We start from the raw sequence: 13418 nt of genomic DNA, 5'->3' as shown, positions 1-13418 counted from the left end.
CCAGTCTACTGAGATGTCAGTTTTAGGGAAAATGAGTCTGCCTTTTAGTCTGCTCTGCTACAATGCTGGAAAATAAGCTGTGTGGGAAGACTCCACTCACATTTTATGCGAACCAAACTGAACAGGCAATGGTAGAACAGTCTTTGGCATCTGTGTGTATTACAACTAGCTATCTGCTTTTAGGTTATCCTACCTTAATTGATACATGCAGTAACCAAATGAATAATCAAAACCCACTTTAGCTTTTTAGCTCTTCAATTACTATGTTGTTTCATTTTCAGAGCAATGTAGGAAGTTCAGAAAGGAATTTCTCATAAGAACAAAATCTGGGAAACATTCAAAATGTCAGCTTCTAACTTAATTACAGTCTACTTTCATATTCAGCATGGAGATGCTTCTGAGTAAGGCGTGCACAGAGATATTAAGCACCTAGGCATTTTTTACCTTGCTATTCCAAAGGCGTTTATAATGAACTGAACAACTTTGTGTGAGTAAATTAACAGCTTTGATACGAATTCTGTAATTGTTCCTCTTTTGCACACAGGCACTGTTTGCGTACCATTCATCTCACTGGACTCTATTCTAGCATGCACATTTTCTATGATAGAGTTGTAAGTCCCAAATAAGCATTCCATTATCAGAGCATCATAATTAGCAGTTTAAAAAATAGGAAATAATGCAGAACATCTGTACTATTCTGAAAAGAGTTCCTGGCCCATTAGGACAACATATGGGGGAAAAAAAGGTTGTTATATTCTGTTAAAATCAGAATATGTAAGGCACTTCTGTTATTTCTGTATAAATTACATGGCTGTGTATTGCACTGTGATGTGAAATACATCAGTTAATAATAGACAATGCTTTTTGGCGGGTGATGTGCGTGAATAAAATATTGACCATCCTTACTTAGCCTGCTCTCAGGGACTTAGCAAGGGTCAGGACTTGACTGCTCTTAGCTTGAAGGCCTGTGTAAGGTCACAGCCCAGTTGCTACAGCTGCTTATTCTCTGCCTCCGATTGGGCTCTGCTGCTGCTCAGCAGCCTGGCGGCTCCGCAGGAGCGGCTGCATCCGCAGCGCACTTTGCGCGGCCGCTCGGGGCGCCGCAGCCCCTGCGCCTCTCGGGGGCTCAGCCAGGCGGAGCTGGCAGCATCCAAAGGCGGGGTTCCCGTGGCACGGCTCCCACGAGTCCCGGGAGCGGAGGGCTCCGGGAGCGGCGCAGCCGGGAGCCGAGAGCTGAGCTCCCTCTGCCGCCGCCGCCGCCGCCGGGCTTCCCCGAAATCGGGGGATTTGCGGGAGCCGCCCGGGAGTCAGGCTGGCAGCTGTGCTGTAAAAGCGAGCTGGTTTCCAGTAACGGGGATGATTTCAAAGAAGCATTTAGTACACTTCTTGTTAGAGGGATTCGGCCAAGTTCCAAGGCGTGATTTTCCCTGAGGAGGGAAAGAATTGCTGTTTGCCATAGGTGAGGCACAGCAGAAGATCAGGGAGAGACTGGGTGGAAGATGGTGTAGCTGGCAGTACCCTACACACCACCAGAGATCAGCTAAGCCACCTGCAATAGGAGCAGAAAGGGTCGAGAACAGCGGGGGCTGCACACTGTCATTCCGGGGGGAGGAAGCATTAGCCGAGTTCAGGTTTTAAATTCGGTCAGGCAAACCAGCTGGGAAAAGCTGCTGCAAGGCTGATACCAAATTATCTTCATATTACAAAAATTTCCCAGCCCTATGACACATCAGAGATTGTGCTGGTCAGCTGAATTCTAATGAAATAGTTTGTACTTTCACATTTTATCTTTAAGAAGATTGTCCACTGCAGTGAGTCCTTTAATGCTGTTTTTTGGAAGCTGTGGGAAGTACAGATCAATACTGACTGACATTTAATTTTCAGTTTAGTTATGAGTTATTTATATTTCACTTATACTAAACTATCTCAGAATTCCTGGAATATATTTTTTCTTTTATTATACTCATTGCAGGAAATGGATAAATATCAACAGAAATTAAGAACTAGAATAATGATTTTACTCAGTGTTTCAGCAAAATTCCTTTTAATTTAAAATAATTTAGACTATCAATTGAAAGTGAAAGGCTATTTTTGTCCTTTAACATCCCAGACTTAATGATATTAAAGTGGATCAACTTTTAAAGTAAAATAGCTTAACAAATTTAAGACAAAATCTAGGGCAACTGAATGTTCCCATTAGTAAATCTTTACCACTTTAACCTGGGTAGATGATAATGCAATGCAGAACTCAAAACATGCAATGTGTGTAATCAGGCTATTTGTGTCGCTTGGAACTGCATGTTGTCAGAAATGACCAAAATTCAAAACATGCACAAATGAAAGTACAAACAAGGACAATGTAAAGCCAGTGATGATGAACTTTAAAAAATAAATCACCAGTGGAGATGCAGATATAGGAAATCAATATTTTTCTTTGGTTCTGTGCCACTCACTTAAGAGGACATCCATACTTCCAAGTACCTATGTTATCAGGAAATATGGAAATTACTACAGAGTTTCTGGGTTTGTATTTAATGTCATAAAGCAATAAGCAGAAAGCTGGAAGGCAAATATACTAAATCTGAAACTCCTGATCATCCAGGGTCTGTGTTAAACTGTCTTTGCACACAGGTAGGCTTTTCAAACATCAAGACAATACCTACCTGCTCTGTAGAGAGAACTTACATTCTTTCTTTCTAAAGGTAGGAGAAGATGGAAATAAGCATTTGGGGTTTATTCCATCATCTGTGTTTTAGAACTAAATTTGAAGACTCGATCCAGCAATCAATCAACATTAAACTATTTGAAAATACATATTCTTATAATTACACACACCAGTTTTAATAATTTGAGATTTTTCTCTTATCAAATCAATTTTGAGTTTCTTTATCGTAAGTTTGCTTGAAAATATTTCCTTCCCTAGGTTTAATTTTCTTGAAAACTTTTAGTGAAAGCTGATTGAGAAGCCTGAAAGCAAGATTATGAAAACATCCAGGAGTTATTTGTAAACTCTAAAAAAAACCCAGTGATCTTTTTTGAGAAGACTGTAAGCTTTGGGATGGATACTTCAAATACGAATATGCTTTAAGCTAGACATAAGTCTTTTGCCATCTTTGTTAAAAATCTGCCTACATTTGTCAGAGTGATAAGTCTTTGAGGTATAAATATCATCTGCTACCCCTGGCATCAGGGAGTATAAAGTAAAGCTTTTAAAGCTTGTGTTTGATCTCACTACTCTGACAGGAAAACTGCTGCAGAACTTCCTGCTGTCTTGATTACAAGTGATCTTCTAGCTGCCACCTCAACCTTACTCCCGGTCTTTCGGGGGCTTTTTGTAACAACAATGTTGATTTCCTTAAATAACCTTTTTTGCTTCCCCAATGTATTCATAGCCTGCATCCTCTCACCTTCTCTTGGTTTTGCTGAGCAAGTGAACTTCTTTTAATCTCTCCTTACCTACTAGCAGTTCTTCTTTGTAAAGGTAAATACTTTGATTTAACTGTTCCTAGTGTTCAGGTAACTACCAATGTTATTTTACCAAACTTTTTTAAACAGGGTTCAAATTTCTCAACTAAAATGTCTTCAATGTATCATCTCTGAAAAATCCCTTCTGATTGGCACCCCCTAAACAGAGTGTCTCAGGGATTTCAGATCTGCCAGACCAATACCCCACCATCACAGAATGACCAAGCAAATTCCACCCTCACGGCTCTTACCTCCACACTTGGGACACCTACCATCCCCACCAAAGAGCTGACCAGGATCCTTCCAGCTTGGAGATCCAGAGGAAAAATTAATCTTTGCACTTAATCGTTGCCTGCCATGCTTTCAGGTTGATGGCAGTGCAGACAAGAGGCATGGAGAGCAGGGCAAGGCAGGCTCCAGACCTGGGAGGCAGGAGAGTTTTCGATTTGCTCTCCGTGACTCGCTCAGCCTGCAGAGCCAGAGAGAGGAAGAAGCTGTGTGATGTGAATGTGGAGAGGACAAACACCGGAACCAGCATGCTGCAGGAAAGGGCTGGAGAAATACACTGAGAGCCTGAGGGACAAACACAGACTGACAGAGCCTGGGAGCTGCAGCTGGAAAGCATTCAAGGGAGCAGCAGACTCTGTGGATAAAGACTCCAGGAGAAATGGCCCTGCAAGGTAACTGTTGGGATTAGTAACCATCAGTGCTGGAGGAAGCTGACCTCGGGAGAGCTACGGGTCTGACATGCTGGCATGGAACTGGAGCTAACCTGCTTTGAACAAGGCAGGTTAATGAACAAGGAGGGTGTGAACTGTGTGTGTGAAGGTTTCAGAGAAGACAGATGAGAGCCAAGGATTGCAGTGTGCAACCAGGGGCCACAGGGAGGCACAGAAATCAAAGAGACAGCTGGAACAAATGCCTCAGAGCATGAAAGGACTGACCAGGTGAACCTGGGAAGGGCTGTGACATGAAGGCATGAAACAAGAACTGGCAGAGCAAGAGCAGAAGGGCCAAGGTCAGCTCAGGAGTGAGGACTGGACAGTGAGGAAGGAGTTGGCAGAAGCAGGTCGGGAGCAGGCTGGAGGAGACATGGCAGAAACAGTGCACAGGAAAGCTCATTGCCCTAAGAAGCCTGGAAGGAAAAGGAAATTTCACCCTAACTCCGGCCATTAGCAAATATCTGAGAGTTCCTCTAGAAAAAAATACCTCCTCCCCTGTGCTACTGATTCATATGAGGAATACAAATGCCATCAGTCTCTCCCTGAAATCCAACAGACTTTTCCGTATTGTAGTCAAAGTGTCAAAACCTGCCAGTGAGCTACACAGCTGAGCTTTTCCACTTTAACAGCAGTAGGAAATTAAAAACAAAGTTCCTGTTAAAATACTTATTTTAAGGGTGCAAAATTAAGTACTAAAATGTTACCAAATCCCAGACTTAAGGTTCACCATGCAGCCTTGGTTTAGCTTGTTTATTTGTATATTATGATGCAGTCATAATGATGTGATCATATACTATTACATCCTCAGTAATTTTCTTAATAAAATTCTTGCTCTTACTTAGTGCAAATGAAGGTGGGTATTTATTCCACAAACAGTTATTCAGTATTTTGTTTGTTATCCTCAGTTAAATGGGCAGTCCTAGAACTTAACTTACTTCATGCTATTCAAATACTAGTGTGAAGAAGGAACTATTACTTAATAGACTGGTTTTCTGTGCTCATCACTATAGTAGTACTGACTGCTTCAGTCCCATTACACAGGATGAAAACTAAACCAGGAGGTCAATTTTTTTTACCTAGGTCCAATTGAGATGCCAGGGATTTGACTTTTAAGACTCATTAATTTTACATATCAATAATACTCAGACTACAGCACACACAGAGTTCAGTGCTGAGTAGCAACTTAAGAACTTCTATAAACCCAGCTACATGCTTTGATTTAGGCACTTAGGAAATGGAAGATAAAACAATGTTTTAAATCAGTTGTTCCGCTTATTTACAGTGACCCTGTGCCCACCCTTCAATCTCCAAAGCAGCACTTTCTCTTTTTAAAGAAATAAGAGATCCTCTGTCTTCCTGCAATCTCCTGTTTTATTCATTTATACACTTTACAACTTCTGCAGTAGAACTCCTACACATAAGAGTCATCCTAAGAGCACTTCCACCCTATGATGCATACAGAGTACATCCTGTGTAAAAGCAGTACACCATCATACAGTTAAAGCCTGTGTGACAAGGCAGATGCACAATCCACTGAATTGAAGCTGCACGTGTAATTGAGCACCTTAATTCCAGTGCTTGATAATATCTGAACACTTGCCTCTGCCAAACTATTCTTTCAACAGCATACCCATGTGCAGTGTTATATATAAGTACAAATGGATAAGGGAGTCCCTTGCTATATAAAGATGTACTTTTATGTGCCACAGTAGGATGTTACACAATACAACTCTGAAGAGTGACTCTTGTGGCAGTGAAGGAAAAGGAAACATCTGCATTTAGACTATAATTACTATGCATCTGTGAGACAATTACTGGTCATTTTAAGTTGTGCAAACAACACTATCAACAAGATCAGAGCTGATTAATTTTTTTAACTTGCTTTCAGCTACTGTACAGAATTTACAGATTTATAATCACATACATAAAACATTTTTTCTTACAGTTAAGACTGCTAGCACATTTTAGCAGCTTAGGTTTCTATTACTAGCTCTCCCAGAAGGACACTGGGATTTAAAAAAGAAAAATTCTGAACAGCTAAAAATTTAATTTCTCAGTGAGGCTATGCTGCATGCATGTAGTAAAATTTTATCAATGAACACAAAATCCCAGATTATAGAAATCATGGCAAAATGATGGTGGCAAAAAAAAAAAAATTGACATTTTTCAAGCCCGAGTTTCACAACTCTATTTTTTAGATGCAACATTTGAATAATATTTTCTCTCATTCACTTCTAATTTAGTAGCAAGTTAGCTTCAGCTCCAAGGATGAAGGGTGCACTTTGACCCTCTTTGAACATTTTAAATGGAAGAGAGTTAGACTGGTTTAAGCTCTCATCCCATTTTCACTAAATAAGCATTTGCCCTGGGAATGAAAGTTGAGTCAGACAAAATAAAAAGTGTATGAAATCAGCTCACCTATCAAGAAAAATCCTGCTGTATTAGAGGACTTTGCCCACAGGTACAGGATAATTTGCAATGGTATACAGAAAAATAACAGATTTTATGTTATTTTCAACCATGTAACTTTAAATCTAAGTAAATATATGCAAAACAAGCATTATCTGTCACCACAGGGGACAATCAATGCAAATGACCTTAACCCTCCAAATAAGAGCTAGCAGTGAAGTCAGTCAAGGTCCTCTAAGTACAGATGTGTACTGTTACTGCTATGCTTATTTCTTGTGTCTTTTTCCATTAATGTGTTCTCAATTATTACCCCTATTGCAACTAACTTGTTTCTTTTGTACTATGTTTAATAACTGTAGTAAGTCAGTATAGGAAAAAAAACACTAGAAAGACAACAATAATTTTAAATCCCAGATCTAACTCTTAACATATCACTGTTGTGTTTTAGGAAAGAGTAGTTTTAAAATAGTAATGCAATCACCTCCAGGGCTTAGTGAAACTCATGGCAATACACCTTTAAGAAATCCCTACAAAAACCTAAACTGCCTAGGAGCTGGGCAAAAGGAGTGGAAGAAACGGGCAATTGCTGTAACGCAATGGATGAGCTGCAGGGTGGAGAGGGAAAAGCAGCCAAGAGGAAATGGGGAGCAGGCAGCAAGGGAGGAGGTCACAGAAACTGGAAGAACGGTGGGAAAATGAACTCTGGGCAAAACTCTTTATGAAGAATTTATCAGTGAGGAGTTAGGAGTTACTTGCTATAAGAAAAGTCCAAAAAAGAGACGTAAACAGTCTCTTGGAAAAAGAGCTAACTTCCAAGTCAACCTAATGGCCACTGAAAGCTTTCTCTTCATTTCAAACATGACTGGATTTAGCATTAATAGTCATATTTGCAAAGATCCTGTGCACCTAAAATAGGTTCCTTGAGATATTTTAAAAAATGTTTAAGATGTCCAGATGCTTAAATCTTGTTAAAAACTTTATGAAACCATCACCTAATAAACTGTCACAAGTTTCTCAAAATACCCATCAATATCTTTTAAGTCTTTGTCCTGGTTTCAGCTGTGGTAGAGTTGTTTTGATTCCTAGCAGCTGGTACAGTGCTGTGTTTCGGGTTTAAGGTAAGAGTAATGTTGGTAACACACTGATGATTTAGTCATGGCTGAGCATGGCTGACACTACACCAATGACTTCACCTTGTCATGCTGCCCTGCCAGCACAAGCAGCAGAGAGGTGACACAGCTGGGATAGCTGACCAAGGGGATGTTCCATACCATATGGCATCATGCTGAGCAACAAAACTGGGGGGAGCTGGCTGAGGGTGGCAGCCTCCTGTCCAGGGACTGTGGGTCAGTGGGTGCTGTGCAGCTCCACTGGGCATCACATGTTTTCTACATTGTTTCATAATTCTTATTATTTTCCCTTCCTTTTCAGTCTGATTAAACCTTCTCTCTAGCCACAAGTTTTACCTTTTTCTTATTCTCTTCCCCATCCTACTGCGGGGAGTGAGCAAACAGTTCTGTGGTGCTGTTCGTGTTTAGCTGTATGCCAGGCTAAACCATAGCTGTCTTAAAAATGAAAAATTGCAGTTCTTATTTCCATTTTTATATGGATTCACATGCTCCCTGTGTTTGTTCATTATGGCTGTGCTCAGATTGCCCTGAGAGAGGACTCATGCATGTGTTTGTGTGTGCACACGTGCATGCAGCTCTCAGCTTTGCTATATATTTGAGAATGTTAATATAATGTTAATAAAAATGCTGAAAGTGAGAGATGGCATGATAGTGTTTTGCCAAGTTTGCTTCTAAATGCAATTCACTGGAGACACAATCCAGCATGAGCAGATGTCTCCAAAAGAAAGAAGATATGAATGCAATCTATAGATTAAATAGCTAATAACCACATCTTGTGCAGAGTGATGAGCAATATTTGCATCTCGTGTTTTATGTCATTCAAATAGCATGTAAAGGACATAGTGGTACTGGAAAATTAGTACATAACATCAGAGTAAGAATAAATGGAAATTAAAGAAGTTAATATTATTTAATGAGACATATTAAGAACCCCTAAAGAGCCCTGAGAACAACTTCATCCATATGAAAAAATAAAATTCTTAAGTAAGGTGTCAGAAATGTGAGACTTCTGGGAATTCTATAAACTATTTGGTATCAGCTATTTTAAAAAAAACTCCAAAGTATTTTTCAGACAGAATTCTAATACTGATTTTCCCATAAGTTCTAAGGCTTAAACGCAGCATATAGGTAAACCAGGATAGCTGAAAACACCATGAATGGGACAGCTAATGGTTGTACATGCATTAAAAATTGATCAAACTTTGCTTTCATGGTTTCTTTATCAGGGTATTCATAGTGCAAGTTTCACTTTGGCCATGGGATTAGTCTCAGTGGAGCCAAATGAAGCTGCCCACGTTGGGTTTTTTTGCACTTGTGACCTCCCAGACATCTGACCTCTCTCTGTTTTCTTTGTAGTGACTTGTAGTGATGCTGCACCCACTCCTAAGGAGCTAAATTGCTTCAACAAAGGCCAGTCTCTAAATAATTATAAACAGGTAAATTAGGAGCCCCTGAGGAATACCTACAATCAGCAGTGCTTCTCAGATCATTATTTATCATCAGTTTATTATTTGTAAGTTATTTCAGAGATACTTTTCTTTGCAACAATATTCACTAGTTAATCACCTCAATACATGCTGTTGCTACAGTTCTGGGGCAAAATAAATCATCTTTGGATGTGTAAAGTACATGGCTTTTGAGTAGAAAGAGGGCTTTCACATCTGCAAGTGAAGAAAACAGGTTTATTTATCACCCTGTCTCATCTACCCTATCTTGGAGTGATCATGACAAACAAAAGTGCAAATTTTCGTACTATGTGTCATGATTGTAAATAATCCTGGTGACTGCATGAGTCATTCGGGAGCCCTTCAAATCATATAACAATGGAGATGTCAAAATATGCTGCTTTGACAGGATCTCTTTTCAATTATTTTCATAGTCATACAAACATTGTTGGGCAGAGCTGTACACCCAACTGACCCCACAGCTCAGGAGACACATATGTTTATACAAACCCAAGGCCACCTATGAATAACTTGCTGCATTTTATACTTTGCTTCAGAGCAGAAGTACTATTTAAAATATAGACAATATTTTCAAAATGCTTGTAATAGAGCCCTCAGTTTAAAATCTGCCCTGGAGAAGTATTGCTAGGCAGCAGCATGCTCACAACAAGAGATTTTTGCACATTCTTCCACACCTTCAGAAAATTTAATGGAATCCGGTACCCAGTCTGTGAAAGGAGCAATATGAAACACTACCTTGATGTGCATGCAATCACACCAACCGAAAAAACACAGCTCAGATTGTTCTCAAGAGTTCTCTATTGTGTTCAAAAATTCAAAGTACACGTCAGAAGTAGGTATCTGTACTCTCCTCCATATGAAGCTGATGTAAAACTATAGAGAATTACAGCACAAATGATACAGCCACTAATGAGAGGTTGACCTAGAGGGTATGAGATGTAACAATGTGCCCTACAAGGGGAAGCCTCAGCACTATGTTCATGTTGCACTACAGTAAGATAAACAAAATGAAAATGGCTTATAAACTTTGCTTGGCAAGGATCAGTATTAGCACAAAATATATTTAATATCCCCATTAATGACCTGGAAGGTGTAAAAAAACAAATTTTCAGAGAAAACTAATGTTCTATTTCTGCAAACATCTCCTCATGCAGATATTCAAGAGGAGTAATTATTGTCTTCAGCGGGATTACTCCCATCCAAACAATTACAACTAATTTAGTTCTGACAAGATCAGGAACAATACTGGAAAGATCTCAGATTGCTATGCAGGAAGTAAAAAATAATACAAGCAAATTCAGATAATTATAGCAGCAGCTAGGAAACTGCAAAACAAGATTTAGACACAACAAAAAAAAACCAACCAAATAAAAAATAGTCTAACTTAGCAAGAATAAGAAAGCCTAGCATCTAAATATCCACCAAAGCCTTAAATGAAATCTCTGAAAAGTCTTTATGCATATATCTTAATATGGCAACAAAACAGGCTAACATGTTTCAGGACTTTAAATTTTGCTGGAGAAAAGAAAAAGCTTTTCCTAAGGTTCTTTTGTAGTTACTTTGCAGGTACCATTATTGTCAAGAAAAAAGGGGACAAAAAGGCATGAGGAGGGAAAAAAAGCCAAAAAGGAGAACTGTTTCATGAGGAGAAATTATATCTTCTGGTTAGCAGATATCCTATCATACTTTTTCAAGCGATGACTCAGCAGAATATGGCCATAATGTAAACATCAAGACAACAGATTATTTATTTAGAGCGGGTCAAGTGGGCAGAGCTAGGAATATCAAGGGGGAAAAGGGAGAATAAATTATGCAGATTAACACAAGCATTTCTGGCACTGATTCCTGTAAAACTACAAGGATGAAGGTCAAAAGTCTCTCAGCTTCAAGACACTGAGACTAAATGGGATGAAGATGCAATAAGCTGCAGGATGGACATCCTGGTGACTGCCTGGAACTTCACAACACTGCAGTGATTTGTCATGGCAATGGCATAAACCTTACTCACCCTGTCACCATGGCATTAATAATACACTCAAAATAACTTACAGTGTCCATGAGAAATTAAATTGATGACTTATGTTTTCTGGATTGTAGTATATAAAGATAATTTATTCTTTTTTGGTAGAAATGTGCATTCATCAAGGCTGTAGAAGGAAAAGCTATCAAAAGAACTGTATAACTGTATAAAAGATACACCGCAAAAGCAATTTCAAGAAAGTGACATAATGGTGACAGCACTAAGAGAAGTTTTCTCTAAATCTGGGATTTATTATTGTTTCACTGAAACCTAGGACACCCTAGGACACAGTGGCAGATCTTAGCAGACACAGCAGACACATGAAATGATACAAAAGTGAAGTTATGCAGCAACACTGCACATTTTCTATTCTTATATTTTTTATTTTGCTGGTCCTTAAATCCCTGCCATGTTACTGACTTTTGGAAAAAGCAGGGCTTTCTTAGCATAACGAATACATTCTTCCAAGCTTGTTTTGCTGCTTACAGCATTCCTACAGTTTTAGCTCTTTAATTCAGTAGCACTGATGCTCTTTTTCCAATGTTGGCAATTGGTTACAGCCTCAGCAGTGACAGGCAGGCTTACCCTTGGCATTGGCCAACCATGGGAAAAAATATGAATAATCAAAGAAAAAAGGGAATTAAAAAAAAAAAAAACCAAGAAGTATGGAAAATAAGAGTTGATGGTGGAAGAGGTGAAGGAAGGACAACAAAGCAGGGAAAGGACCAGAAGTGAATAATGAACAGAGGGAGCTGGCGGGAGGGTGGAATATTAGTATGAGTAACAAAGCTAGACAAAGCAGTCTAGAAAGAAAGATAGGATGGGAGTGAAAGGGGAGTTGAGAGGAAAGTGACAGCAGATCCTTTAAGAAGAGTAGGAGACAAACCCATCAGATCAAATTAAACACAAAAACATGAGCAGTGTAAAATAAACCATAAATAGAAGCATGAGAGAACAGAGGAAAATAGGGACTAGTGAAGCCAAAGCAGAGGTAAAAATTCTGGCAGCTGTTGGCAGCTATGGCTTTTTTGCAGAAGTTGCTTGTTGTCTCAGGCAGTGTAATTCCACTAGGGAATGCTTCCTCAAACCACCTTCAGAGCTCACAGATAGATCTTGCTTTTCAGTTAACACCAATCTAGGAAGGCTCAGTTAGGTTCCAGTAACTTCAAGATAATCTGGTTTAGGGTATGCTCAATAATTACCTCTTTAATAATACTGACTTTATAAAAGTTGTTCAAGCTCCCTAACACTGGCACAGAAAAGTCTTCAGAAAATGTGTCAAAGCAATGAGCTCTTATTAAAAAGAGAAATGCATTATGCCTGCAGGACAGAATAGGTCTTCATGCAAATTTACATTAGGAACTGCATGTCTCAACAAACTGTCATATTTCCATACTAAAAGTAGGTTATCAGTATTAAAATAACTGTGTGTAAATCAAGCTGAGGAGCAAAGAATTTTGAGATTTGATCTAAGTTTTGTTGAGCAGAAAGATTGCAAACACTGTATAATGTAGAAGAGATCTCAAAATTGAATTATATTTAATATAAATTTAGTTCAGTACATAGTATCTGTGTTAAATCTAAGTAAGAAATTTAAATAAAATGCACATTTGCTATAAAAATCTGTTAAGTAATATCACCATAAAATATAAAATTTAATATCTAATTTGATTATAGTCTATAGTCTAAATAACAAATTTAAAAAATCAAAATTCAAAAAACCCTCTTCAGAACAGGACTATTTTTTAGAGTTATGCATCAACAATAAATACAGTCTTCCCAAGTTTTATTTGGATTTGCTGCTGAATATGAGAACTGAAAAAGTTTTTAAATTGAGGAAGAGAATATGAATAGCCCAAAAATAAGAATTATATTACATGCCTCTAAGTATAAGTGCTTTTATAATGGTAAGTGCTATTTATCCCTAAAGGTAGAATACTTACAGGTTTTCGAGTTGGGGTGACTTGAACAGAATGGTAAAATTCTGGTTGGACTCGGCTGCTTTTCTTGATTTTTCTTTTTCTTACAGAAGTTTCCTGCTCACTGAGGTGGTGAGCTTCCACTAGGGGTTGTGTTTCCTCCAGGCGAGGTGTTACTCGTCTTCTGACATGGCGAGGGCTTGATCTAAAGCCCTGCAAGAGAAAAAGGAATCATCGTGTTGGCATCTCCCAAAATGGAGCTGTGTAACATCCACAAATTCACACTG

General features: G+C 38.9%; 1 protein-coding gene across 2 annotated transcripts in view; it reads right to left on the bottom strand.

Moving 5' to 3' along the window:
• DST (dystonin) overlaps positions 1–13418 on the bottom strand; it is a 291855-nt gene that overhangs the window by 262562 nt on the left and 15875 nt on the right. For both annotated transcript variants that reach the window (XM_039726401.1, XM_039726416.1), the window contains exon 3: positions 13156–13344. In XM_039726401.1, the coding sequence (XP_039582335.1) occupies positions 13156–13344 (189 nt within the window). The remainder of the gene's footprint in view (positions 1–13155; positions 13345–13418) is intronic.

The sequence above is a fragment of the Passer montanus genome, unplaced genomic scaffold (assembly GCF_014805655.1).
Source record: "Passer montanus isolate IOZ18808 unplaced genomic scaffold, ASM1480565v1 scaffold11, whole genome shotgun sequence".
In the NCBI taxonomy this organism is placed as follows: Eukaryota; Metazoa; Chordata; class Aves; order Passeriformes; family Passeridae; genus Passer; species Passer montanus.
Note: the sequence above shows the minus strand (reverse complement) of the source record. Positions and strands in the feature narration are given on the sequence as shown.